The sequence below is a fragment of the Apus apus genome, chromosome 25 (assembly GCF_020740795.1).
Source record: "Apus apus isolate bApuApu2 chromosome 25, bApuApu2.pri.cur, whole genome shotgun sequence".
Classification (NCBI taxonomy): Eukaryota; Metazoa; Chordata; class Aves; order Apodiformes; family Apodidae; genus Apus; species Apus apus.
Window position 1 is genome coordinate 3,522,195 of NC_067306.1, and position 23,214 is coordinate 3,545,408.

At 47.8% G+C, this 23,214-nt stretch overlaps 1 protein-coding gene across 7 annotated transcripts in view; it reads right to left on the reverse strand.

The window, feature by feature from the left end:
* TANC2 (tetratricopeptide repeat, ankyrin repeat and coiled-coil containing 2) overlaps positions 1 to 23,214 on the reverse strand; it is a 231,370-nt gene that overhangs the window by 11,966 nt on the left and 196,190 nt on the right. For all 7 annotated transcript variants that reach the window (XM_051640273.1, XM_051640277.1, XM_051640278.1 and 4 more), the window contains 7 exons: positions 18,280 to 18,388; positions 13,913 to 14,035; positions 13,021 to 13,257; positions 10,640 to 10,825; positions 9,091 to 9,184; positions 3,663 to 3,796; positions 3,067 to 3,190 (listed from right to left, as the gene is read on the reverse strand). In XM_051640273.1, coding sequence (XP_051496233.1) covers positions 3,067 to 3,190; positions 3,663 to 3,796; positions 9,091 to 9,184; positions 10,640 to 10,825; positions 13,021 to 13,257; positions 13,913 to 14,035; positions 18,280 to 18,388 — 1,007 coding nt within the window. The remainder of the gene's footprint in view (positions 1 to 3,066; positions 3,191 to 3,662; positions 3,797 to 9,090; positions 9,185 to 10,639; positions 10,826 to 13,020; positions 13,258 to 13,912; positions 14,036 to 18,279; positions 18,389 to 23,214) is intronic.

Consider the following 23,214-nt stretch of genomic DNA (forward strand, 5'->3'; position numbering starts at 1 on the left):
CCATCAATTCCCAACATCTTGCCAGCCTCCTCGCACATTGCCCACACTGCATCCAGGAACCCTTCTGAAGCTCTGTGAAAGCTCTCCAGATGATCCTCAGCTGACCCTAGACCAACCTTTGCTCAGCAAAACAGGATAAAACGTCGTTACTTGTACCAGTGACCTTCTTGCCATCAAACCTTCAGTCTTCTGTTTTCCCTCTGACTCTCCTGGAGCAGGTGAAAAAGCTCCTGCATCCAGAGGGAAGGCTGGAAAGCAGCTCCATAACTCAGTCTTTCCACTCTTTCCCCAATCCTGTGGAGGTGAACCACTGTACCCCAGGGTGACAGGCCCAGACTCCAGGGCATCACTGCAGCAACACAACTGAAGTTCCAAGAGAGCAGAAATGCCAAAATGCTGCTCAGAGGGAGGTTGGGCATGACCTCCATCCACGTCCAGAGCTCCTGGTGCAGTCCTGGCTCCCAGCAGAACCTCTGCTGGACTCTGAGGGCATCTTCTGCTCCTTTGCAGATCTCTGGCCTACCTGGCATTAAGGCAGTCAGACATGTTGGCCTCTTCTCCCAAGCAAATAACTTCAGAAAATGGCCTGAAGTTGCACCAGGGGAAATTGAGACTGGATATTAGGAAGAATTTCTTTATCCAAAAAGTAGTCAGGCCCAGGGAGGTGGTGGAGCCACCATCCCTGGACATGTTGAAGCAACTTATAGCCATGGCACTTCAGGAGATGCTCTAGTGGCCACGGTGGTTTGTTATGTTTTTACTCTGGGTTGGTGGCTGGACTCTGTCATCCTGCAGGTCTTTTTCAACTGTGATGATTCTGTGATGAAACAAACTGATGGTTTTGAGGGCAAGTGGCTTCAGGTGACATCATGGGCCTGATCCCTGCTACAGCAGGAAAAATTCTGTCTGGGTAAAGCCAGGCTGGTTCTGAGAAGGGCTGGGCTGCTCCCTCCCTAAAACAAAACTATCTGGCTAAATGCAGGACCTGATGATATGTGAGGAGCAGCACCCAAGAGTGAGGAGCAACACCCAAGAGAGAGGAGCAGCACCCACGTGGGCCCCAAGGAAGCAAAACCCTTGAGGGATCAATTTTTGCTGGGAAACAAGATCTTGAACTGAGCTCTCTCCAAAGGAAACAAGCACCAGGAATTCTTTTCTTTTGTGCAACACAGATCTGTGCAAACAGCAGCTTTGGCAGAGCTGCTCCCAGGGGAGTTGAGTTCACTGCTCACAGGTCTGGGACTCCTGGGTGTCAGGGAGAGCTGCAGGCAACTCCAAAAACCTGGATTTCAAATGGATCAATGACTGCACCTCTGTTAATAACAAGTGCTTACAAACATTGACTGTGTTAATCAAGTAGAGTCAAATGAGATTTGCTTTGCAACAGACTAATTAATGCTTATGGCTTATGATTCACACCCTTGGATTTTAATGAAACCTTGAACAGGATTGTCAAAGCCATTTTAATTAAAATATACCATATATCACTGTACTCTGCCCAGGCTTGAGCTCACTTTTCAGGATTACGTGTCATGGCATATTTAGTGGAGTTTATTAAGATATTTAGAAGAACGGACCTTTTAAAGGAAAAAAGATTTTCCTATTTTTGGCTTCTTGCACTCTCAGTGTCCAAAGAGCCAGGGAAGCATCATGTGCATTTGATCCCACAGCCAAGATCAGATTATCTGGTATTTTCATTCCTCACTGAATCAGTCCTAAGCAACAAGCACAGCTCTCACATCTGTCAAAAATATTCAATTCATTGATTTTAAGCCTTTTACACAGATTCAGTTGAGCTGCAAAAAGGGCCCCACTACAACTCCAACCTGGAGAGTGTTAATTTGAATATTTTTTTTTAAAAGAGAACATCAGAAAAAGAATTAATTGAATTAATTCAGAAGAAACTCAAGTCTCAAATGGATCTTTGTGACATCCCTGTGGATGTTGCAGTGCTGGATTCCAGTGCTTGTTCCAGCAAGGATGCTGCTGGCCTGTGGCTCAGGACAGACAGATAATGAGAAACTTGTTCTGGGAAGCCTGGCAATTTTACAGTGCAAAAAAAAAAAAAATGCTCTTACAGTTACTATGTAAAAATATTCAAGTGTCTCACATTTTGGCTGAGGTCAGACACAGGCACTTACGATATGCAGAAAATATCCCTTCCCAAAGAGAGGGATCTTACCTGAAATAAAAATATCAAATAACAATACAAGAATTAAATGCTATTTCTAGCAAAAGAAAAAAAAAAAAAGGAAAATTACCCAACCAAACCAAGCAAACATTGGCTGTCAAAAAAAAGAGAGAAGTATTTAAGGAGCTACAGAAATAAGCAATAACTGCTCACATGGGTTGCAGGCAATGAGCTGTTCTGACTCACCTTGAAAAGCAGAAATGAGTAAAACTCAAACGTGTTCCTGTCAACTGAGTAACTTCCAGTGAAGGGGAGTTATTAGACACAGAAAGGACTGAGTAAAGTGAAGCTGGGAGAGCAGGGCTGAAGAGCAGACTATCTTCAAAACAATTCTGGTTTATTTTCAACCAATACACCAGCTTCTTGCCTGTGTTGGGGCCTTACCCTCCTGCTAATGCTGGTGTCCAAAACGTGGACAACACCACTAGTGCTGAAAACGGAAGAGTTAAAATGTGTCCCAGCCTCTGGCCCTGTGATGGACCTTGCCTGCCACTCTCATGGTGATGCTGAGGGTTCAACCCCATCACTTGTTCATCGTTTGTGTCTAAGGGGAGAGCTCCAAGCATGGTTCAAGGGCATATTCTTAACTCAGGGCTCAAAGCACCTGCATGATGTTATTTTCTAACTCAAGTGTGTGGTTTGGAGGCTAAGCACCAAACACAGACACCAAGATGGGCAGCAAAGATTAACACTATGACTATTCCAGCCTTGTTCTCCAATAAGCTGCACAGGGTGCTGAGAACCTCTCCCACCACCTGACCCAACAGTGGGATTTACAATCCCCACCCCAGCATTACAAACTCCAGCTGTGCAGGACAGTGTGGTGGGACTTGCCGTGGCTGGTCTCCAACACATTTCCAAGCACATACTCTAACCTTGTGCAAGCAGGAACTCCACTGTGCCCAGGTGTCCCTCAGATGCAGCCATCATCAGCGGCGTCCGGCCCTGCTTGTCTGCCATGTTCACATCAGCGCCGTGTGTGAGCAACAGATCCACAATCTGCAAGACACAAAGAGAGCACACACGTTGTATGGATGGAGGGACCCAGCTGGGAACACACGTTGGAGAGAGAAACCCAGCTGGGACCACACGTTGTATGGATGGAGAGACTCAACTGAGAAGCAGCCAGAGCCAAGAAGACCAGAGCAGTCCTCAAGTCTTGAAACCTCATCCTCCAAGGCATGGTGCCCTCTGGGATTACTGTTGTGACACTAGGGCATAGGAGAAGCCATGGAGGTGTAAGGACAGGAAAAATGACCTTTTAAGTCAAGAACATCCAATTGCTTCCCAAAGACAGGCAAGGCCTCCCCTGCAAGAGCTTGAGGCGCTCGACGCATCAGTATCACTACTGATCTTCCCCCAGAAGAGCTGGGGTTTGTCTTCTCCACCCATCCTTCACTAAGAGGGAAGGGATGGCCTGACCCTACACTTGAGCACCACCCCCCGCCGTGGACATGAGGAACCCACTCACCTGCCAGTGGCCCTGTCGGACGGCGCTGAAGAGCGGCACGACCCCGCGGCGGTTGGGCTGGGCCACCGCGGCGCCCTGTTCCAGCAGCAGCCGGCAAACCTCCAGCTTCCCGCGCCCTGCTGCCGCCGTCAGAGCTGCAGGGGAGAGAAGAGCAGTCAAGGGAAAGAGCCACAAGCTCCACGGAGCTTCTTCCTACCCACAGACAGGTCTTTCTTCTGCTGGATACCCAAGCGATGGTGCCTGAAATGCCAAACGTTCCTCACGACGGGCAAAACGAACAGAGCCAACGGGTTGGACCAGCACGGTTCTAGCTCTTACTTGTCATTTTAGTTTCCTTCAAAGGTCAACTCTTCTATGAAAAGATCTTGTAATGTTATGGAAAGAAGCTGATTGGGACAATGAGCTTTTTTTATTTCAACAAGTTGCAGTGAAACCAGGTGGGAACTGCACTGAGAAGCAAATAATCTCCAGGCACGTGTGACTGAGTGCTGAGGTGCTGCTGCAAAGATGTGTAGAAACTTGTCACCACTTCCCTCAGGCCTTCAGCACTTCCCCTCCTGCAAAAGCCACAGGCCACAAGATGGAGTGTGTCTTAGTGGGGGCACAATGTCCCAAGAAACCTCAGGTCTTTGGGTAAATGCTGTCTTGGAAAGACCTTCTGCAACCTGTCCTTGACTTGTTCTACCATGACTGCATGAGAACAATGAGGCATCAAGCTGGAGGCACCAACAGGTCCCTGCCAGCCACTGCACAGCTCTCAGATTTGTGGCTTTTCTCTGTCTGAACAAGCACAGAGCAGCACAATTCAGCCAAAGGACTTTAATTTTTAATACCCCACTTTAGCCTGTAGATCTTTGAAATGAAGGAAACAACCGGAAAACAAAAACCAGGACAGGTTTGAGTATGTTCATCATTCTCCAAGAAAATAACATAACTCAGGGCTTTGCTTCTGGCCAGGGCTGATCCTACCAGCAAAGGTCTTTGTGCAAAACCAAAATTTTCTCTCATTTTCAGTATCAGAGATGCTCACAGGTGGGAAGAGGTGACACCTGACAGCGCCTTCCCTGACAATGTGTGCTTTGTTAACTCAGAAAGTAGGGCTGGGTTAGAAGACAACTTCAATCTGAAAATAGTTCCAAGTGCAGGACCTGCCTTTGCCTCATCTTCAGTGATAATTTTAGACTTTTTGGTTCCTCCCTCCTCTCCCTAACGTTCCCTGTGCTTCAGCACAGCTCCTCTGGCTGATGCTCTGTTGCTTCTAGTAGGAGTTTGAGCAGAAGGTGGGAGTCTATTTCTAACTGACGTTGCTTGCCTTCTCTTTGAAGCACATTCCTGTGGGATGGCTGATTACGAGGTGTTGATGGGTTTCCAACTGCAACACTGTTCATGGTGGGGCATTTCATTAATCCTCCTATTCTGTTCCACATTATGGTTGAGTTCTCTCCTCTTGAGGTTGAGAGACACCAAGAGTTAAAAGAAAAATCATCCCGCTGCCACCACCAGAACATACTGCAGGATCTATAATCAGATCCATGTGGGTTTTGAACGTAAGTTGCAAATATAGAAGGAGAACTGTGTGTGATGTGCACAGCAGAGGGACCAGCATGTTGGGCTTTGGGGCTCTATTTCTAACCCTGCCTGCTCTTCAAATGCTGCAGGTTAATTTTAGGTATTTCACGTCAAAATGACTTAGATTTGCAGCAGTGAAAATACTGTAAATTACTGAAGTGGTTGGTGGTCACCCTGAAATGTTCTTTGGGAAAGACTTTACTGAAACAGGATGACCTGATCCATGGCCATACCCTTCCCCACTCCACCCTGCAACCCACTCAGCCTGCACTGACATATGTCCTGGTGCTACTTCAGGAGCTACTTTGCTCCTCAGGGTCAAAGCAACTGGTGTGGGTATGCAGCTCCAGCCTGTCCTTCACAGCTCCAACTCAAGAGCAGCTCAAAAGCTTCAGCAATACTGAGCAGTCAGACCACGCTGCTTCAGGAAGGTTCCACATTGATGACCTGGATTTGTTGCCTGCTGCTGAGACAAACCCATCCTTGGGTGCTACTCAAGCATGTATCCGCAGAAATGGAGAAACTCTGAGGGTGAAAGGAGCTCAAATTGTCTGGACGCCAGGAGACCAACTCACCAAGGTACACCCAGACCCCATCACTGCCTGTGCTTTGATCAGGAAGTTGGGAGTAGATAAGCCCTGTGGTCACTCCAACTGCAACAAGCTGGACAATCAGCTGCTGCTCTACATGCAGGTGCTTCAACCCTGTGTCTCCACAGCCTTCTAACCAAAGTGGCTTTTGTCATCCCCAAGTTCCAGCTCCACTGCTGGTCACCTCAAGCCCAGAGCACTTTCCTGTGGCTTGTGTCCAACCTTCCAAGCTCACAAGCTCAACTGCAGGAAAAGTTCTAGAAGTACCTGCTTATTGAAGCCTTTTGCTGCTCCTTAGATGGACCTAGCAACCTGTTGCTGACATTACCAACGTGCTTCACAACAGCCATCAGCCTCCAAAAAACCCAGGACACATTGAAAGGCTGTGCCTGCGTGTTGACAGGAGACTGGAAAAGCTTAGGAGAGGTGAGAAGGGGAAATGAGAGAACTGGAAATGGTTTTGTTTGAAGTTCAACTGTCTGCCAGAGCTCCGGCGTGAACAAGGCGAGTCCATCAAGCCCAGCCAAGGAGCAGTGACCAGGATCCTGGGCTGAAAAACAGGAACGCTCATTCTGCAGTTTTTCCATGAGGAGGTAGTGCCAGGAGAACAACTCACCGTGCAATAACAAGGTCTTGGCACAAACGCCCTAAAACAGTTGCTGTGTTTCTCAAAACACGACTCAAACAAAACCTGAGACAAGTTTCAGGTGTGGACGTGCCCGACTCCACCAAAGAGTGACATCAAGACAAGCCTCAGCCTCCAGCACCAGGGATCTCCAATGGCACATTCTGCCTCTGGTTGTTTCCTTAGAGAAAAAACAACTTTTATCTGGAGAAGGAATCATTAAATTGCTCCTCTACAGCACGTGTATCTGTTCCACAGCCTGGCAACAAGACAAACGCCGTTTGATGGAGTCATTCTTTGCACCTCCAACTCTGATGGAGTTATTACAAGTGACTCAGATACTTTTCTGCTGGGTTTTGATATTAGTCTTGTCCCAGGGGGAAATATTCCATCTGGAGTTGGCTGTGGTTTGCTGTCAGCAATTCCTGAACTTACGATGTAACCTGGCAGTGCCATTTGGATGAGATCAGGCTGGTGTCACCAAGCCAGGCAGCCAGGTCTGCTCTGCAGAAGATTAGACACAAGAGCAACAAGTATCAAAAAACCAGACAAGGCATGATGCAGATTTGGAGAGCAGGTTGCTATTTTTAGGTGGAAACCAGCATTTCTCTTCAAATTTATCTACACTTTCTATTTACTTCTGGGAAAAAAAAACCCCAACATAATAAAGCAACGTGAAAGGGATCTTGAGATCCATAGAAGTTTGTCCTGCCTGGGACAGGACAGAAGACTGCTCAACTTGGTGGTTGGCTTGTTTTTGTTTGTTTTCCCATTTTATCTAGCACCAATTCTAATGGAATAAATGGGTGTTCCCTTGAGATGGTTCCTCATCCCAAATATCCATTCCCAGCTGTCCCAGTTATTCAGAAACCCCTCTCAAATGGAGAGAGGCCCAGATGTCAGTGTGGGTGCAGCTTTTGGCACTGTCGAAAGGAGAGGTATGGGAAGTGGAAAAGAGAGATGGAGAAGACTTCTGTGGAAGAGTCCTCAAGGCATCAGACTGGCTGGGACCAGCAGAGCTGCCCACGACTCAAGGAAAAGGGAAGAGAAGAGCTGGACTTTGCCAGGGAGGAGAGTTTGGTGCTCAGCTCTCCGACTGGAGGGCTGAGGAGCAGCAAGCAGGATGGTGGGACAGGCTGAGGCAGCCACCAGCTCCAAAATGCCCGTGGCTTTGCACCAGCCTTTGCCAGACTCACCTGGACAACCCGCGACTCTCTGAACTTCAGGAGTGGATCTGTGATATCTGACACCTCCCATGCAGTCACAGCACTGGGAGACATCTCAGTGGCTTTTGATCCAACTCTGAAGACAACTGGATCACCATTACGAGGTTGTCCTCAGGCCCCCAACACCAGGGAACATTCTGGGGGAGCTGTCTCTGGTGGGGTCACCACCATGAGCCGTGTCCTCAGCGGGAGCAAAGCCCTGTCCTGTCACCAAGGCGCAGTCACTTCATTTGACTCATTCCATCTCCAATTTCCTTTTCCTCCCATGACACCCTGGAGGCATTTCTAAATTGCTTATTTGGGTATGTTGCCCTGATTTCTGCTAATAAGGGCACAGTGCCCTTGCTACTCAGGTATGTGCAGCAGCCAACTCCTTCCCTCACACCTCACGAGTGGCCCAGAGCAGCCCGGCCACCCGCCCAGCTCCTTGCTGGCACCACTCATCCCTCCATCTCCAACCTTTAAAGCTCAGGGCAAGACCTTCTGCTCCACTCCATTCATCACAAGGCTCTAATAAGGCTACATTTTCAGATGTACAGCATCCAAATCAGCTCAAACAATAACCCAGCTTCCCCCTCCCTGCCCCCCTAACCAGAAAGGACCCGACAGAGCACCAAGCCAGGCACCAGCCACTGTCTGTACCCTTGGATCATGTCATTTTTAAACAGAGCTGACAGGATCAAAATCAGTGCTGTTACCCAGACAGGAACATTACCTTCCTTGGTGCAACAGCTTGACAGGAACATTACCAGTGATGCAAGTAGATGAGTGAGTTGAGTACAAACGACAGTGGAAAATATTGACGAGGTCACTGGAGCTAAAACCCAACAACTCCAAGTCTGAATCTCTCCAGAAATGGAGATGATCATGCACTGGGTGTCTGGGGAGTGGATGGGGTCAGTGGCTGCTTTCATTTTGGTGGGAATGAGGAAATCAGGGCTTCTGTCTTGCACCCACCAATACAAAAATACAGCATTGCACAAAAGGATGGTTTAATTACCAGGTGCTAAACAATGAGATGCTTCCTGGAAATCCACAGATAATTTAACAGTCAGAATGTAACAGGGAAGGGGAGAGAGAAACAGGGAGATGCTTTGGATAAATATGCCCAATGAGAGAGAAAGAGCAGAATTTTGTGTCCATCTCAATTAATGTGAGATGTTTCAGGGAAATTAGAGCCTGGCTGTCAGAGATGCTGTGTACCAACAGGCTGCTGGAGAGTGCCAGGAGCCCCAGAGGTTCCGGATTTGCAAAATTCAAACTTCTCTGCTTGACTTAAGCTGAGTGTAAGCACCTGCAAACCACCTGAGATCCAACCAGAGGAACAATGCCAGGAGCAGGGATGCATCAGGTGATGGGGAGCCCAGAAATACAAACACAAACATGCAAGAAGAAGCCACAGCAGCTCCAGCAATCACCTGTCTCTCCCCAGAGGCTGTCAAAGCTGTTGATTTGTGCTCTCTCCACCTCCTCTTCATCTTTTTCTGGAAGATCGAGCAGGTAGGAGACAATCTGAAACAAAATGACATGTCAGCTCACCAGTGTGGATGTGTTGGATATAAACTGCTGACATCTTAACACCAGCTGCTCTGGGTACACCCAGGAAAAGGAACAGGCTCTGCCTGGCACCCTGAGCTCAGGAAAATGTTCTTTTAGAGACCAAGCCCTGGACTTGCTGTCCTGTACAAGCAAAAAAACCCAAACCCCAAGTGACTTGATCTGACTGCACATGATGAGCCTTTGTAGCAGCAGCTCCTCATCACAGTGTCTGTCCTGCTGCAGGTGACCCAGCGTGGGCAGTGGATGTGCCTTCATCTGCAGCTCCAGCTGCTGTCACCAGTGAGGAAACCCACTGAGTCCATCAAAAAACCCAGGGTCCACTGGAAACCCCACTGAGTCCAACAGAAACCCCAGTGTCCACTGGCACTGACCCCCACTGGGCAGGCTGCAGTGAGTATGATCATCCCTTTATACTGCTGGGCAAACTGAGGCACAGGCAGGTGATGTACTGGAGCAGTTCTAATAATTAGCCTTTTCATTAGCTTAAGCTCCAGCCAAGATGAAGTTACTTCCAGAAACTATTAGCTCCTTTCTAGCAAATACTGTTCTTAAGCAGGCTGTTCAAGACTTCCACTGAGTCTTTCTTCCAGCTGTGGATGCTTGAAACCCCAGAGAAGCAAATTAACTTCTTTAAAGGGTAAATTAAAGGACTTAATTGACTGAGAAGTGGCAGAAAATTTCAGTGTTTGGATCATATGATGTGAGAAAGCAGGAGGCTAAGAAGAAAATGGAGATTTTCCTTTAGTGACTAAAGGATGAAAATGCTTTTCTCATCCTAGGAGAAACAATGATCTGCTGGGGTCTGAGCTCCAACCAGCATGCTCTGGGTACCTGTGGGGAGCCCTGCCTCCTCTGCTGCCTGCACCTGCCTGTGGGGACAGACACCAGCAAGAGGGAGCAGAGATGCCCAGAGAAGCTGTGGCTGCCCCATCCCTGGCAGTGTTGAAGGGCAGGTTGGATGGGGCTTGGAGCAACCTGGGCTGGTGGGAGGTGTCCCTGCCCATGCAGGGGGTGGGACTGGATCATCTTTAAGGTGCCTTCCAACCCAAACCAGTCTGGGATTCTACAACAGGAGGAAGCTCTCCAGCTCTTCTTTCCCCAGTCCAAAGCTATGTGGCCTCCCACTCCCCTGCCAGGGCTGGAGGAGCAGTGTAAGCAACACGCTGTTTATCCACCCTTGCTTAAAGGTTTATCCCAAAAAACTTTAAAAGACTCGTTAAACTTCCTCTCTTGGAAACCTGCCCAAACCACAGAACCTGCCAAAGGATCTGTGAACCCCACTGCTGGGATGGGAAAGGGAGGAAGAGTAGGACAGAGGTACTGACTCCACCTGCAAGACCCTCTTTGGCCACTGTTTTGGCTGGGGAACAGCCCCCCCGTGGTGCTCCCCGTGGTGGCAGGTCCTACCTCGGTGTAGCCCATGCTGGCCGCGGCGATCAGAGCCTGCTGGATGGCATGGCTCTTCTTGAACACTCCCTGCTGCTGCCCAGCCATGGTCCAGTCACACTGGATCAAGAACTTCACCACCTCCAAGTGTCCTCTGAGAGCGGCGTGAACCAGAGCGCACTGACCGTTTTTGTCCAGATGATCCACCTTGAACAGAGGGGACAGAATTAGTCAAATTATGGACAAAACATCTTCAGTTCTTCAGTTTCCAGCCCCAGTTTCACAATAATGCCACATGTGGAATTGTGGCTGCCCCATCCCTGGCAGTGTTGAAGGGCAGGTTGGATGGGGCTTGGAGCAACCTGGGCTGGTGGGAGGTGTCCCTGCCCATGCAGGGGGTGGGACTGGATGATCTCTAAGGTCCCTTCCAACCCAAACTACTCTATGATTCTATATGCATGTTTCTGGTGAAGCAGCCCTCCCACCACCAGAAGACAACCATTCCCATGGCTCTGCCCCAGGCTCACCTTCCTGCCCACAGGTGGTTGCTTTGGGAAAGTTCCCATTAGTTTGTAGGCTTCTTCCATCTTTTTCACACTCAAAGGCTCCAAGAGCATTTTTCCCTTTGCATCCCCAAGTCCAGCAACCATCTTTTTAAGTCACACACACTGACACCACCTCCCTGACCCCAGGCCACAGAAGGACAACCAGCTTGTCTCCCAGGTGCCATTTCTTTCAGAGAGGCCTCAGCCTGAACCCAAGGCAGGCAGAAGTCAATAGGAAAGAGAGATGGTGTTTGGCAGCCCTGCAGGAACTTATTTGCTGGACTTTTCAGGCCAGGGCATGAATTCCACTGCATACTGGGATTTCTGGGTCCTATCCCAGTAACTTGGAGAAAAGAGGAGAGACAGCTGTGACCTCTCTCCTGTGGGTTAACCCTGTCAGTGCTCCACAGCATTTTATGTCTCATTTCTCATACTGTAAGTATGAGAAATAATCATGATATTAATATATTATGCTAATATTTAGAGTGCTATTAATATATTATGCTAATGTTTTAGAAATATTTCTCATCATTCATTCAGATTAATAATATATTCATATTTCTCCTTGCTCAGTTTCTGCAGCAATCAGTGTTGCAGTTTTCTATGCCAGAATGAAACATCTCAGCCTTCCAACTAAACCCAGCTGGTTTTGGGGTATTTCCTCAATAAAATTAGGGATGCTCAAGGAAAGCAAAGACTGGCAGGACCTCTGCATTGCACTGGGGAGCCCAAATATTCCTGTTCTCCAAGATGGAATGCTGATTTTTACCAGTGAGTGTCAGGGAGTCACCAGCTGTCTCAAAATATCCCCCCAAAAGCAGAATTCTGTTTTTCCTTCCTACTGCCCTCACATTATTACAGACAACAGATCTAAACAGATCCCTCCAGCCATCCTGACTTTCCTACCAAAACTACACAAACCCATATTTTGCTTTTTGAACTCAAGCTAAACATACAGAGAAACCACAAATTGTTTCCAGGAGGCTCCACTTCAAAAATCAGCACCATTTTCCTCTTCAACAAAATATTTAAACTTGCCTCATTACATGCAATTAAAACTCCAAACACTCGCCACAAAGCTCAACAAAGGGTATTTTTCTAGGACAAGCCTGATAGAAGTTTTGGGAAAATGTGTCTCAAGGAGATATTTAAAGAACGTTCCGTGATGCAAAAGCAACGTGGCCGTGTTGACCCCGTGAGGTTCAAGGACTTTCCTGAAGCTGAGGAGGGACTTTCTGTAAGGGCAGGGAGTGAGAGGATGAGGGGTAATGGCTTTAAACTGGAAGAGGGGAGATTGAGGTTGGACATGAGGAGGAAATTCTTTGCTGTGAGGGTGGTGAGAGCCTGGCCCAGGTTGCCCAGGGAAGCTGTGGCTGCCCCATCCCTGGCAGTGTTGAAGGGCAGGTTGGATGGGGCTTGGAGCAGCCTGGGCTGGTGGGAGGTGTCCCTGCCCATGCAGGGGGCTGGATCTAGGTAAGCTTTAAGGTCCCTTCCAACCCAAACCCACCTGTGGGGCCCACCTGTGCAGAGGGATTAGGCAGCTCCCCCCTCAGACCTGAATTCTGGGGAGCCCAAAACTGGACCCAGTTCTCCAGATGTGGCCTCACTAGGGCAGAGCAGAGGGGGAGGATGACTTCTCTCGACCTCCTGGCCACACTCTTCCTTAGGCACCCCAGGATCCCACTGGCCCTCTTGGCCACAAGGGCATGAAGTTGGACTTGATGATCCTAAGGGTCTTTTCCAACCTAAATGGGTGTGTGGTTCTAAGAACTTTGAACCCTGCCTGCAGTGTGTGCCCAGCCCTGCAGGAACACTGGGTCGTTCAAAACAGCTTCCAGAGCAACGTGGTGACTTTACCTTGGCTCGTTTCTTGCACAGCAGCACAACAATGCTCAGAAATCCAGCAGCAGCCGCGTAGCCCAGGGGGGTCAGGCCACTTTCTGATGCAGCATCAACATTGGCCCCAAACTCCAAGAGCAAAGCCACCATCTCTGTGTAACCCAGGTGAGACTGGACACACAGAATGGGAGCGTTGTTCAGAACTTCGGTCCGATAATTCACGTTTGCGCCTCCCAGAATCAGCAGCCGACTGACCTGCTCGGGGCAAGGAGAGCTCCTGTTAGCCCAGTCTCATGGAGAGGCACCAGTTTATTTTCAGGGCAACACAAGAATTGAACCCAGGGCCACCTGCGTGTGCTCCTGAGCAAAGGACAGAAAACGCTCAATAAAAACACTTTGCCAAATAAAGGGCCCCATTTGAGGCATTTTTTTGCCCACCTGGGAAGGAGCTGGAGCAAACGCTCTCCCAGATGATGGACATTTTGAAATCTCTATCAATCCTTTTTGCTGTGGAGGTGAAGTCCCTTCAGCTAACATGTTCATCCTTACCAATGCTAACGGGCACCTGAGGCCTCCACTGGCACGTGCCATTGGAGCTGGTGCCTGCCCAAGGCAGAGCCCTTCACGGGGCTGTCAAATCCCAACAGCAGTGGTCACACCCCCCTCTTTGTGGAGAAGAGGCACAACTGAACCATTTTGCACTGGTGCAAATTCACCGTTCACCTGCTGCAATTAAAAGGAGATCTCGGGTCAAGGTAGAAGAGTTGAGGGATCATCTCAGATGGTAAAAAAACCCCACTGCCATGGCAGGCAGGTGCAGCTCCAGGTACTGTGCACTGCTGGAGCTTCTCATGGGAGCTTTGAACCACCCCAGCTCTGAACCACCCCAGCTCTGAACCTCCTCCAGTACCTTTATGTTTGGGGTGTAGAGATTTCTCAGAGATGCCAAAGCCATCGAAAGACCTTCAGTACTGTAGGAGATCCAAAGCCCTTGGAGGATGGAGGAGGATACCCCAACTTTTTTACTCAGCCCCTAAAAAAGAGAAGATGACTTAGATGCAAACTTACAAATATACTCAGTCACACTGGGCAGACCCTCCTGGGTCTTCGGACTCTTGGGAGTTTCAAACAAGTAGCAGCTCCACACAAAATAATGTGACAATTTACCACATCTGATCTTTGCAGTGAATTAAGAAGCTTGTAGGAAACAACTTGCAAAGGTACTGTAGCCACCTCCAGAGTCTAGGAAAGGCAGGAATGAACGGTGAGCAACCTGAAGCCATTCAACACCCCCAGGAACTGTCACACGAAGCAGCACAACGTGCTGCCTTTTTCTTTTTTAATAAAGTACACATTATTTTGGCAGAACTGATTCACAAAGTGACCTTATTACTCAGATAATTAAGCCAGATGACAGGAGCTGCTCACAGTACAGTAAGTTAAGGAAGTTTCAACCACAGCCTGGAAGATCATTCCTGTATCTCATTCCAGACCGTTCCCAACCCTTCTGCCTGGTGTTCATGATCAGGCCACACATACAGGATCTGGCATAATTTGCCAGCATCACCAACTGGCAGAGCACAGAACTGTTCAGCAGGTTCCACCCTGCTCTGGAAGGAGCAACAACTGCTCTGTAGCCACCAGACAGGAGCACAGGCCTTGCTGGAGAACAAGAGGAAGGGGCTGGCACAGCTGGTGCTGCGCTTCACTCCACGGTGGGATGTGGGCCCACCAGGTGTGGTGCTGCTCTGCTACCCATTACCCATCCAAGCCTGCTGTTGCCATGGAAACCACAGAGCCAGCTTTACTCCTGGTTTGATAAGCAACCCCCCATCTCTAGGCTGGGTGGTGGTTTCTACGGGTGGGAAGCAGTGGGTGGCCCTGTGGTGTGTACATCCTTGTACGACTGACTTGACACCAACCCTGGAAGGAGGTGGGAAGAAAACAAGCAGCAAAAAGGTGGGATTTGCTTCCTCTCAAGGAAGATGTGCAGGAATCATCACCTCAGCCTGCTGCAGACCTCTAATACCTCCATGTAAAAGAGGTTCTGAAGCATCACACCAGCCATCAACAGATTTGTCACTTGAAACAGTTTTACCATAAAAAGAAGCAACAGATTAGACAAGCTCTTATAAATAACAACTCCATGCACTTGTTCCCTTCAAAATTCAGGGAGCTAAATAGAGAAAAATATCAGCTTGTGTTAAGAGGCAGAAAAAGAGCTCAGGGATTTTAGCCACCATTAAACCCTGGTTTTGAAATGACACCATATGGGACATTAGAGGTCAACAGTGAATTTCAGTGAACTCAGTACAGAGTAATTGGACAAATGGAAACCAATTTTCTAACAAACAGTTTGAATAATTTAAAAGCAGTGATAATACTATCAAACCCATAAATAAGTTGTCTGAGTCACCATCAGGCCCAAGGGAAGGAGTATTTTCAGAATAGCCATCTAAAGATAATCACATATGCTATAAAAATCTTACCCACTGTATTAGAACATACATATTTAGATATTAGTGCAGGATATAAAAGATGACATTTATCCTTCAAAGAATAAACACATTCAGCACTCTTATCATTCAGCTGCTGAAACAAAACTGCACTATTTCTCATTTTACAGATCCTATCTTCCCTTTCTGTTTCCCTTTTCTCTGCCCAGAACTGGAAAGCTGGTTGAACCCTTCAGCAACAGCAAATCCTGACCTCAAAACTCCATCAGCGCTTTCCACTTCACTGGGACCATCTGACACAGGCCAAGGCACTGCCTGACCATCCAGGCTTCATTGGAACAACTTTGCCAACCCCCCACAACCCCAGGTTTCAAACAGCCTTGCTATTTTTTTGGCCTGCAGTCTTGTATGCTGCTGCTGCTGCTGCTGCCAGCACCCTTCATTTCTGACTTACCCCCTCCTCTGCCGTTTGGCCATGGGCACCTTCAGCACAAGACCTTTATAAAGCTGCTTTTCAAGGAGTATCAGACACCTTTACATACCCACAGCTGCCAAAGTGAGTGTTTCTGCCTGTAATTGTTGTTACATTCTCAATCTGGGACAAGAGACAGACATTTCTGGATTACTGACATTTTAGCTATCTCATTTAAAAGGAAATTAATTTACAAAACATCAGTCAGCCTGAAGTTTGGGTCTTCTTGTACCATTGCTGCACATTTCTCTTCTTGCCCTTTCATTCCATGCCAGGCTTTCCAAGCTGGATTTCCATCTGTTCCTGTTAAGACTGGTAGTTGCTTGAAAAGACTAAAACATTTCTCCTTTTTATTTTTTTCCCCACAAACTGTTTGAGGATGTTTAAAGAAGAAAAGCAGATCTCAGCCATCCAGGGAAGTGTGAAAGCTTCTTTACACATATCAAGCCACCACCTTGTGGCTGTGCATCCCTGATTTCCTCCAGCTGGAAATTCCAAGTGTCCCATCATTGTCTTGCACAAGGTACTGGTGGATTCAAACCAACAGGGACTGAGGAAGGATAAGGAAGTTTTCTGCACTGTTTAATCAAAGTTTGTCCCATATTGAGCTCTCAGTGCTGGGCAAAATGCTTTAGCCCTGCTCTGATCCTCTCCTGGCTTCATGATGGGTGAAGAAAATGGAATTATAATGGCACCAGGCTTCCACAAAAACCTTCAAAATTAGGTTCTTTGTGTCTGTGGAAAGCTGCTGCTGCTGTAACATGGAACTTCAGGAAAAACACACTGAACTGATGACCTGACACGCTCCCTACTTGGCAGAAACCCCCCCTGCCCATACTGGGAACGGCTTCAGTGAGAGAGCAGACAGAATGAAAAGCCTGAATGGAAAAAAAATTGCCTGTTTAGAAACAAATACAGACAGTAACAACAGGGAAAAGAGTCTCTACGTGGTGTCCAAAATATTTCCTTAAAAGAATGCCCAAGCTCTTAAACACGGTCTGCAATATTCCAGCTCAACATCTCCTTCAAAAACGAATGCAGTTATTGTTTCACCCAACAAACACTCCCAAACCCTCAGTAAACACTTGCTCAATAAAGGGATGAGAATAAACCCATTCAAGGCAAAACAAGAGAGTTCAGCTTTAAAGGACTTCTAATCCAGCTAATCCAAGCCCTTTCAAAAACTTCCTAGTACTTCTAAACAACACCCTGTTATGTTTATCTGTCCCTGAGATGTGCTGTTCTTCCTGCAGTGTTGCAAAACCAAGGGTTGTGCAGAGTGATTAGAAGCAGAAGGCTCTACTGACATGTCTCATATGCTAATTGGCATTTTCTACTATTGTAAATATTGCTCAGTTAAATCTGGAATCTACAGGCAACTTGTCCACTTAATGAAAACTGTCAGTTGTTTAGAGCCCAAAACCCCATTATTTGTTTCTACCGTGGAAATGTGAAATGAAGAAGATTTGGAACCAGATTTAGACTTAAATGGCAGCTGAATTGTGAACCCCCTGCTGACTTTGGCCTTGGGAAAGTAACTAAACACTTGAAAATTGTACAGTGATGGGGTAATGCACCGATCTGGGGTTCTCCCCTTGGCTCCAGCCATTGCCTTCCCAAAGGAAAAGGCACAGGGAATTCCATAAAGAAACCCAACTGGACTGACACGAGGCAGAAGCTGTTCACTCTAAAAATACAGAAGTGCTACAATCTATAAAATATTATGTAGACCAGATAAAAATACAGCCTCGTTTTTACTGGTGTTAAGCACACACAGCTCCCAAGAGTTGTAAGAAACTCTGTCTTTGCTGTCACCTCCCAAATCCATCCTCTCATTTCCATCATCTGGTACATGGGCCAACAGGCTCAGGAATGACAGTTTATGGCTCACAGTGGTGCTCACATCCAGGTCACCTTTCAATTATCCAAGTCTTAAGTGTCTGTGTGAAGAGTAAAACGGACCAACCATCAGATTTTAACGACCAGAAAATTTTCCCTTTACAATGTAAATTTTGAGCTGAATTCTTCAAAACCACTCCTTTTAATGGATCAGTTTTTTTCTAGCTGTTGTTACAGGAATTCCTCTTACACTGGAAGAAACTTCTTTTGGCAGAAGAGCAATTTTAGGTAAGGAGGCTCCCTGCTGCATTTACAGTCTGAGGGATGGTTCAACTTCAAGGATTTTTTACACACCTCTGCCAGTTTCCTAAAGCTCAATTCTACAGCCTGAAGCAGCCACAACCTCTTCCAGCAACCCCAAAACAAGGAGGAACTGAACTCTGCTGGTGCTGGTGGGTTATATACAATGGGGATGAGGTTGGGCTAAGTCTTAATTTTCATCTTTGTTACCTTAAAAATATGTGCTTTGAGAATGTGGTGTCCCAGTTCAATGGTTTGCTGTCGATTTAGTTTCCCTTCTTGACGGGAAAACCAGAAGGCAAGTAATGTGTGGCCACTCCTGAAATGAGAAGGAAGAGCATGTTAGTATTTGGTTGTTACACCAACAAAACTACCTGTTGCTCCTGTTAGAGAAGGTGAAGGCATGGACTGTGAAAGGAAGATCTCCCCACTGTAGGAAAAGAGCAGGTTTGTGACCGTCTCAAGGACCCGAAGGTGTCCAAGTCTGTGGGACCTGATGGGATTCATCCACGGCTCCTGAAGGAACTGGCTGATGAAGCTGCAAAGCCTCTGTCCACTGTATTTGACAAGTCTTGGGAGTCTGGAGAAATTCCCACCGATTGGAAAAGGGGAAATGTAACTCCCATTTTCAACAAGAGAAAAAAGGAAGACCTGAGGGCTGGAGCACCTCTCCTGTGAGGACAGGGGCTCCAGGAAAGCTGGGGAGGGACTTGGGACAAGGGCAGGGAGGGAGAGGACAAGGGGGAATGGATTAAAATAGGAAGAGTTTTAATCTAATCTCCTTCAAAACACATTTTCCAGTAGTAGAGATGCTCCTGGTGACTGACCTACCAGGTTGACAACTGAAGAAAATTAACTGAGCTACGTGCAGAGCCTTGTTTAAGGCAAAACATAATACAAGAGACAGTAACTTCCTTTGCCAATGGTGATTTTTATGGACATTTTAAAATGCACAGATCCCCAGTTTTTATCACCAGAAGTTCACCATGGCTGGGTGTCCTCAAAGATGTGAGGAGCTGACTCTCCAGACACACACAAAACACACGTGGCACATAAATGTGAAGTACTGCAAACCATTTCTGGGTGAAATCAGCAATCATCTGATCTCATGGGTGGACACAACAGCAGGAGACACAGCAAGCAGGGGAGGAGGCCACCAAGGCCACATGCCTGGACCTCAGTGGTCTGGGGACTTGTAATTGTCTTGGTTTTGCCAACAAACTCGTATCCTTCTCAAGCCCTTGAGTACTCCCAAGAGAAACCTTTTTAACCCACTTCATTTCTGGAATTAAATCAAAATGCGACTACACATAAAAGCAACCAAATGCCTTCCAGCCAAAGAAAACAAAATATGACACCAACTGTGGCTTTCAAAGGGCTTCTAAGGACAGGGAATGTTATTAGCTCCTCGTGATTTGGTAGAGCAGAGAAGTGCTTTGCTTGGCCAAATGGTGAGGAAATGTTAGAGAAGACGGAAGTTTTCACAACGTTGGGGATTTACCAGCACATCTCCAGCCAGGGAGAAGAGTTGCCCCTATCTCAAAATAACCTCAGTAGAGAAGTGAAAGGCTTGCAGGGCCTTGGCCAGGTGTTTGGCAACGTCCCTCCCTGAGCCCTGCCAATAAAACTCCTTTTGGGCTTATGTTTCTGATTCCTTTTCACACAGCCCGGTCCTGCTCTGCCAGCCCTGGGAGGATGTGGCCACGTGCAGGGTGGAAAACAAACCACTATTTTCTCACAAGGCAGGACTTGACCTCCAGGTCTTGATGGGTGAAAGGGCCCAAATCCCATTTAAGCTTAATAAAAGAAACTCTCTCACTGGTGAGTAACCCTGGTTTGTGCCTCTGCAAAGCACAATTAAATTTACAGGGTCACCACCAACTCAAGGAATGAACTGTCATCTGAAATGTTTTTCATCACTAATGGTACCATTCACAGTTAGGGTGGATGGAGCTGAAAAAAAGACCTGAAAAAAACATCCTCTTTTTTGTGTGTTTTGCTGCCGTGCTCCTCTCCACACCCTGCCTGGCACACGGTGAGACACCTGCACTGGGATCCCACAGCTCTGCCATCCCTGGAGAAGGAGAAGCTCTTCCAGATGGTGACTCAACCCATCAAGATGTGTGCAGAGGGCAGTGCCACTGATTTCCAAGTGTCCATGCTGGGGGAATTCTCCATATAGCACCAAGAGATGCAACAAGCTGGGAAAACTGAAGGGCCTCGGAAGCAGTTGTAGCACCTTAAGTTTGTTGCCTTCCCTTGGCTCTTCCCCTTTGTTTCCCATCTCTGGAGAGGGAGGAGAACATCAGGGCACACCCTTTTAAAGGAGATAAACAAATACATTTGCTCATTACACTGATTAATCTCCAGGAATGCCCATGGTAAGAAGAAGCAGAGCAGAAACCAGTGACTACGAAAGGCAGCTTAAGTGTTGCTGGGTGCAGCTGCAAGTCAAGGAGAGCAGCAAGGCCTGGAGTTTATCCCTCCCCACTCAGGTAGACTCTGCAAACCTGTAATCACTCTAATACCCTCAACTTATCTCCCCAGCTCATCAGCTGCACAATCCTGTGCTTATGGATTGGAGAAGAGCCAAGCATTTATCTCCACCAAAAGGTCAGTGGTGCCAGTTCATTCAGGTGAACAGGAACCAGCTACACAGAGGGACCCCATGGCCACCCCTTTCCACCTCCATTTGGGACATCACAGAAGAGGGAAGAACTCCACTTGTTTGCTTCTTGATGGAAAACTCTTTCAAAACATCTGGGAAGGCTCTGAATGGAGCTGTAACTATAACAGAATCCCAGACTGGCTTGGGCTGGAAAAGACCTCCAAGGTTCTCTAATTCCAACCCCCTGCATGGGCAGGGACACCTCCCACCAGCCCAGGCTGCTCCAAGCCCCATCCAACCTGCCCTTCAACACTGCCAGGGATGGGGCAGCCACAGCTTCCCTGGGCAACCTGGGCCAGGCTCTCACCACCCTCACAGGGAAGAATTTCCTCCTCATGTCTCACCTAAATGTCCCCTCTTCCAGTTTTCATCCATTCCCCCATTTCCTGTCACTTCATGTCCTGACAAAAAGTCCCTCCTCAGCTTTCTTCTAACTACATCAATCCTAAGCATGGATTGAAGATCCAGAAACCTGGAATGAGCTATGAAGTTCAGCTCCCAACTGCCACACAGACCCAGGTTCCATAGGTAGCTCCTCAACTGCTTTTCAGCTGGGATATTAACCTCAATGCAAGGATGTGCAGGACCTGGGATGGGTTGCCCAGGGAAGTTGTTGATGCCCCATCCCTGGAGGTTTTTAAGGCCAAGTTGGACGAGGTTTTGTGCAACCTGCTCTAGGGGTAGGGCTCCCTGGGGTTGGAACTAGATGAACTTTAAGGTCTCTTCCAACCTTAATCATTCTATGATTCTATTCCAGGATGAAGTTCAGTATTCCTGAGCAATACATCACCTCTGCAACACTCCCCAGCCCTTGGCTTTGGGCTTGTTGATAAATACGTGTCATCACTTGCTCTGTCAACACTAATTGCATGTTCAACCAGGTTCCAGCAGCACAGGCTTTTTTGCTTTTTTCTTCCTTTTTATTTCTTTTCAAATGTTAATAAATACAGCCGAGGATGGCAGTAATGATTTCTACATCAAGGAGCCCAGTGAAATGATTTGCTTTGAATTTCACCACTGCAGAGTTTATCATCAGAGATTTTTCTATTTTTAATGTTAGATTTCTTTTTGTGAAAAATTAATAGAGCTCCCAACTCAGCTCCAAGAGCTTTTGTTGGCTCCTGTAACAACCCGGGGAGCCTGTGGGGATGTACACACTCATGAACAGATAAAGACACAAAGATGAGTCTTCATCCTTCCAAGTATTGTAGAGCATGACCTGGTGCACACACAGCAGCTTCAAGAAAGGCTCTAAGTGAAGGTCAGATATGGGCACAAGGGGAGATGCTGGATTCAGCCAAGTGGTCCATACACACAGAATCCCAGACTGCTTTGGGTTGGAAGGGATCTTAAAACTCATCCAGTCCCACCCCCTGCATGGGCAGGGACACCTCCCACCAGCCCAGGCTGCTCCAAGCCCCATCCAACCTGCCCTTCAACACTGCCAGGGATGGGGCAGCCACAGCTTCCCTGGGCAACCTGGGCCAGGCTCTCACCACCCTCACAGGGAAGAATTTCCTCTTCATGTCTCATCTCAATCTCCCTCTTCCAGTTTTCATCCATCCCCCTCATCCCATCCCTCCCTGCCCTTGTCCCAAGCCCCTCCCCAGCTTTCCTGGAGCCCCTTCAGGCACTGGAAGGTGCTCTAAGGTCTCCCTGGAGCCTTCTCTTCTCCAGGCTGAACACCCCAACTCTCCCAGCCTGGCTCCAGAGCAGAGCTGCTCCAGCTCTCCCATCATCTCTGTGGCCTCCTCTGGACTCTCTCCAGGAGCTCCATGTCCTTCTGGCCACAGTTCTCCAGGTGGGGTCTCACAAGAGAGGAGCAGAGGGGGAGAATCCCCTCCCTGGCCCTGCTGGCCAGGCTTCTTTTGATGCAGCCCAGGACACGGTTGGTTCCTGGGCTGGCAGTGCATGTTGCTGGCTCATGTTGAGCTTCTCATCAACCAACACCTCCAAGACCTTTTTATCAGGGCTGTTTTCAATCCATTCTCCACCCAACCCTACCCATCTACTCCCTTATCCACCCAAAGCTAAGGCACATAATAGCTCTGGGCACAGAGCAAGGCAAGGTGGGGAGCTGGTACCTCCAGCACATCCCGCATCGTGTCCCCGTCCCTCGTGCCACAGATGGAAGGGGACAAGGTGTCACTGATAAAATACCAGTGTGACAACAGAGCTGTGATGGAGCACAGAGAAACACAAAATAAAATACTGAAAGCTCCTGGATCTGTGCTTCATCTACATTCTTCTGTCCCTCAAGCAAAGTAAGAGATTTAAAAGGGTGTGAAATCACTGCAGTATTAAGGCATGACATGGTGGGAGTAAAAGACAGGTAAAAACCTAATGAGAATCAGTCCTGTTTACTTCTGAACCTACCAAAGTCCAAATCCCCTGATTTACACCCCCATCTCCCTTCTTCCAGCTCATCCCATGGAACCATCAAAAAACCCAGAGACCTGATGCTGTGCCCAGGGAAT